Genomic DNA, 5,616 nt, shown 5'->3' on the forward strand with positions numbered 1-5,616 from the left:
AATTTTCCCTAGTAGAATTGTTTATATATTTTTGGTCCTTCTCAGGAAAATGTGGGTATGTATAAATAATAAACAAAGTGTCCGTGACTCCTGGTGTTTCTCTTGCCACACCACACCCAATCCTCCACCCTGCCCTCCTGATTAATCAAGCGCTTAACGGGTACGTCACCAATGAAGGAAGGCTGGAAGAGGGTCTCGGGGCAGCGGAAGCGCTCATTGCCAATGGTGATGACCTGCCCGTCTGGCAGCTCATAGCTCTTCTCCAGGGAGGAAGAGGAGGCTGCTGTGGCCATCTCATTTTCAAAATCCAGGGCCACATAGCACAGCTTCTCCTTGATGTCTCGCACAATTTCTCGCTCGGCTGGAAGGAGCAGAAGTGACAGCAGATGGATACTCAGCTCTGTTAGTTTGGATGTTCCATTTTGATCTCCATAAAAATCTCCTTCTTACATCTACTTTGGATTCAGTCTTAGGATGCTGATAGAATTGCCCCAGAAGAGGTTCAAGGGTCTCTCCATCCCACGTTAATTTTTCCTTACTCTTTCTAAAGTGGGAATTCAAAATCTTAATTCTCAAGAAAGACTTTGCATGGGATTTCTGACAAAGCTGCAGGCCCTCCAGGACACATTTCTGGTCTAGACTCAGACTTAAATGTTGTGATCTTACAGACTCTAGAAAGGCCCCAAGCTAAAAACTCCTCTCACCCAGGTGGGCCACATGACACCTTCCCCTTAGACCTCACTTATTCTGCTTGTCCCCAGATAAGCCATGGGCACCCCTAGGTAATGAAACACATCACTGGATCTTTACTACCAGTTAGCCCTGTGCAAACTAGCCTGATCCTGGTGAGGATGTGGACAGAGGTAGCTGGTTCCTATGGGGGTAAAGGTAGGCTCAGCAGAGTACTGCTTAGGCAACTAGGCCTGAGCCAGGTCCCCTCCCCAGGGCATCTTGGTCAGGAACCTTCCTCCTGAAAGGCTGCCTTGACTATCTGGTCTTATCCAGAGGCCCAGCTCCAGCCTAGGGTCTCCTAGTCTACACCAAGAAAGTCTGAGGATACAGGGCCATAAAATTTTGATAAGTTCTGAGAACTTCTGGTCCTAAATCACATCTGGTTGCGAGCTCAAGTCAGAATCAGGAAATGGGGCTGGATACCTGTGGTCACAAAGGAATAGCCTCTCTCTGTGAGTATCTTCATGAGGTAGTCCGTGAGGTCGCGGCCAGCCAGGTCAAGGCGCATGATGGCATGGGGCAGGGCATAGCCCTCATAGATGGGGACATTGTGGGTGACGCCATCCCCTGAATCCAGGACGATGCCTGTGGACAGAGGATAGGACTTAGGAAAAGCTCATTCTTGTCTTTCATCTATCTCTTTCTGGGGCTTGTTACCATTGCCACTAAAGTACCACGTTTTCCTTTAGTAGTTAAAATTCACCAAAACTGAAAATCGTCAATCAGATTTTTTATTTTTTGTGTATGTCAATTTTTTTCTCCCAAAAGAGACTATAAGCCTCTGGAAGGCAAGTAAAATGTCTCTGTTTTTTGTATTTCTTAAAACATATTTATGCATACTTGTCAATTTGCATTAAATCTAGACCACACATTCTTTAAGTCAGATTGGATAGTTTGCACATCCTTTAGGCATCAAATGAACACACACATACATATAATCAGATCGTTAGATCTGGAAGGGGCTATAAAAGCAGCCAATTTGAAAAAAAATTAACATTCTCTGCTGATGAAACTTTAAGTAAGCCATGAAGGAAGTAAAATTTCTCAATGTAGAAAATCTTTCTTGGTCTAACAGCCATGGTCTCCCCTCCAAGTATTAACCAGGTCCAACACTGCTTAGCTTCCAAGATCAGATGAGATTGGGCACATTCAGGGTGGTATGGCCATAGACAGCCATGCTATAATTGATAGGAAAACACTATACTGTCACCATTATTATTTAATATTGTCCTGGATGTTCTAGCCAATGCAGTAAAACAGAAAATAGAAATAAGAAGTATTACTATCAAAAGGAAACAGAATTGTCATTATGTGAAGATGATGTGGTTTTATACATAGAAGACCCACTAGACCTAATTAGATGGTTCAGGAAGGGCTGGATGCAAAATAAATATCCAGAAACCAGTAACTTACTCTTCTGCAAATATCTTAATCACAGCATATTTTATAATAAAAATTAGAGACAATGTAAAGGTCTAGCAAAAGAGAAATGGCATAATAAATAAATTATGTAACTATCATACAATGACTACCATGTGGCCATTAAACATGACGTTTGCTACAAAAAAATCAAGTGCAAAGTGCAGGATACAAAACTCTACATGCCATGTATTTCCCCATCACTGTCCTTATCACCTGCTGTGAAATTTTCTTTTACTTTTGTCTCTCTCCCACCAAAAGGTTAGCTCCATAATGGCAGGGTCTGTCTTGTTTGCCAGAGTATGCTCATGGCCTGGTACTGTGTTTGGCACATTGTGGGGAGTAATGGAAAATATTTGACGGATGAATGAATGGATAAATCAATGAATACATAATGAATGAATGTTTGAACAATGTTTGTAGAAGTTGTCAAGTCCCTGTTTCTCTGAGCACTTTTCTATACCAAGTCCCTGAACTTTGTTCCTTTGATTCTTCTGAGCAGGAGCCTATGCTGGAGCCCAGCTTTTCCCTACTTCACCTGAAGTGAGAAAAGGAATGAATTACAGGTCTACCCACCTGTTGTGCGGCCAGACGCATAGAGGGAGAGCACAGCTTGAATGGCGACGTACATGGCAGGGACGTTGAAGGTTTCAAACATGATCTGAAAGGACGATGAAGAATAAAGGATTATTTGGCAAAAATTACAGCACCTCTTGGCCTGCAGAATGATTTTTAATCTTATTAAGGGCAGGAATTATGCCAACTTGATACTTCTTTATCCCATGCCAACCTTCCATTCACCCTGGCATGGACTATGCACATAGCAGGTCCTCACAGAGTTCTATTGTGTTAACTTACAAAGGGGAGAAAGTATCTGGCCAAGCATCCTTGTCTCATTCTTGTGCTGGTGCTCGAGACTTCCAGCCTCTTACCTGGGTCATCTTCTCCCTGTTGGCCTTGGGATTTAGGGGGGCCTCCGTTAGCAGGGTGGGGTGCTCTTCAGGTGCTACACGCAGCTCATTATAGAACGAGTGGTGCCAGATCTAGTTGAGACAAAAGCCAGATGAGTCCAGCAGAGTCTGATTGACATTCCCATGATGGGGGAGTGTGGTACGATGTTAGACAGGACGGTGCTGGATCTGGAGACGAGAACCCTTAGCCCTAGGAATTTCTGGTTGACATTTAAAGCTATTTTCCTTCTCAACAGGGCCCCAAGCAGGACTCAGACCTGGGGCCAACATGCTTTGTGTTGATTATTTCCCTTTGAGCTTCCCTCCTCCTCACTCTGCTCTCTTCCCTCCTCTGTTTTGTGCCCTGGGGGCCAAGCACAGGGCATCACTCAGTGTTCATTGCTTTCTGACTTCTGGCTATGCTTGGCCCAGGGAAGATACCAGAAGGAGACTGGAGAGTGGGAGGAGAGTGAGAGGAGAGAGGGTATTTCTCCTGCAATGGTGCGGCCCTCCACGAGCACAGCTCCTGTTGGGTGGCCCCTCTTCCAGGGCTCCAGTGACACTGACCCGCTTTGCCCCTTCAGGCTTAGGGGTGTAAAAGCTCCCACTGTTGCTGGTGCTTGGGAGCCTCAGTATCTCTTTCTGGTTGCTGTAACCCTGCTCACACCTCTGTAAGTGGACCTTCATTTCATCAATTTCAAACCTCCAGTGGAATGTACACTGTCTCCTGTGGGGAACCTGACAAATACCCTTGCGCTCAGTTTTCAGTTTCTTATTGATCAGGCTGATGCTTTAAAGCAGAGTTTCTCAACCTCAGCACTGTGGCATCTCAGGTTGGATACTTCTTTGTCATGGGGGGGCTGACCTATGCATTATGGGATGTTTAGCAGTATCCCTGCTCTCCACCCACTAGGTGCTATTAGCACCTCTTCAGTTGTGACAATCGATGTCTCCAGAAACTAGAGAACATCATGTTAAGTGAAATAAGCCAAGCACAGGAAGAAAAATCTCACGCGTTCTCACTCATATGTGAGAGCTAAATATTAAAAACAATTGATCTCATGGAGACAGGATAGAATGATGGCTATCAGAGGCTGGGAAAGGTAGTAGGGAGAGGGGGATAAAGTGGGGATGGTTAATGCGTGCAAAAATATAGTTAGATCAAATGAACAACATTTGATAGCACAACAAAGTGACTATAATCAACAATAAGTTAGGGTATACTTTAAAATAACTAGAAGAGTGGAATGAGAATGTTCCTAACACGGCCGGGCACGGTGGCTCACGCTGTAATCCTAGCACTCAGGAAGGCTGAGGCAGGTGGATCATTTGAGCTCAGGTGTTTGAGACCAGCCTGAGCAAGAGCGAAACCCCGTCTCTACTAAAAATAGAAAGAAATTAGCTGGACAACTAAAAATATATAGAAAAAAAAATTAGCCAGGCATGGTGGCGATGCCTGTAGTCCCAGCTACCTGGGAGGCTGAGGCAGGAGGATCTCTTGAGCCCAGGAGTTTGAGGTTGCTGTGAGCTAGGTTGACACCACGGTACTCTAACCCAGGCAACAGAGTGAGACTCTGTCTCAAAAAAAAAAAAAAAAAAAAAACAACAACAGAATGTTCCTAACACAAAGAAATGGTAACTGCCTGAGCTGATGGATACCCCAATTACCCTGATTTGATTAATTCACATTGTATGCCTGTATCAAAGCATCACATGTACCCTATAAAGATATATACCTATTATGTACCCATAATAATAACAAATTGAAAAGTATCTTAAAAAACGTCTCCAGACATTACCCATTGTGTTTTGGGAAGCAAATCCTCCCAGTTAAGAACCACTGCTTTGGAGGAAGTTATTTCTTGCCCCCATGTCCAGTTCCCTCTTCAGTGATCCAGGATGATCAAAAAGGAATCTTTCTTTCAGAGGGACTCGGCAAAGAGTGGCACGGACATGGGGCTCTGGGTTCCCCAGAGGTGGGACACAGTGTCATTTGATTCCATTGGACCCATGTATTTATGGACTGTGGCTTCCTCCTAGGCTGGTGCCAAACATGGTGAGAATGGATATGAATCAGACATGGCACCCGGTTCTTGGTTTCAAAGTCTGGAGGGGAGAAAGCCAGTCAAAAGGTAAAGAAACCACAAAGACACAAGCCACATTTTACATGAAGGAAGAGGCAGGAGTATATCATTATCTGGGAGATTTAAATGGGCAAAGAAAGGTCTCTAGGGGCTGCGAAGGGCATCTGACGCAGAGGACATGGCACAAGCAGAGGCCCTGGACTGTGCAAGTTTCACAGGAGCATGAAGGACGGCAACTGGTCTTGAGGAGGGGATGCTGCATTTCCAAAACTGTGCTTTCCAGACGCCCTGTCTCAGGGTCCCCTGGGATCACTGCTATGGGTGCAGGTTTGTAGGCTCCACCTCAGACCCACTGAATCAGTGGTTTTGGGTGTTGGGCCCAAACATCTGCACTTCATTTTATTTTTGGGAGTTTTTTACAAAGTACTTTA

At 44.7% G+C, this 5,616-nt stretch overlaps 1 protein-coding gene across 1 annotated transcript in view; it reads right to left on the reverse strand.

The window, feature by feature from the left end:
• The window catches only part of ACTG2 (actin, gamma 2, smooth muscle, enteric), a 21,335-nt gene that overhangs the window by 4,166 nt on the left and 11,553 nt on the right, over positions 1-5,616 (reverse strand). The window contains exons 4-7 of the mRNA XM_012658202.1: positions 3,084-3,194; positions 2,728-2,812; positions 1,156-1,317; positions 170-361 (exon numbers count right to left, since the gene is read on the reverse strand). Coding sequence (XP_012513656.1) covers positions 170-361; positions 1,156-1,317; positions 2,728-2,812; positions 3,084-3,194 — 550 coding nt within the window. The remainder of the gene's footprint in view (positions 1-169; positions 362-1,155; positions 1,318-2,727; positions 2,813-3,083; positions 3,195-5,616) is intronic.

Source organism: Propithecus coquereli, unplaced genomic scaffold (assembly GCF_000956105.1).
Source record: "Propithecus coquereli isolate 6110/MARCELLA unplaced genomic scaffold, Pcoq_1.0 Scaffold578, whole genome shotgun sequence".
NCBI lineage: Eukaryota > Metazoa > Chordata > Mammalia > Primates > Indriidae > Propithecus > Propithecus coquereli.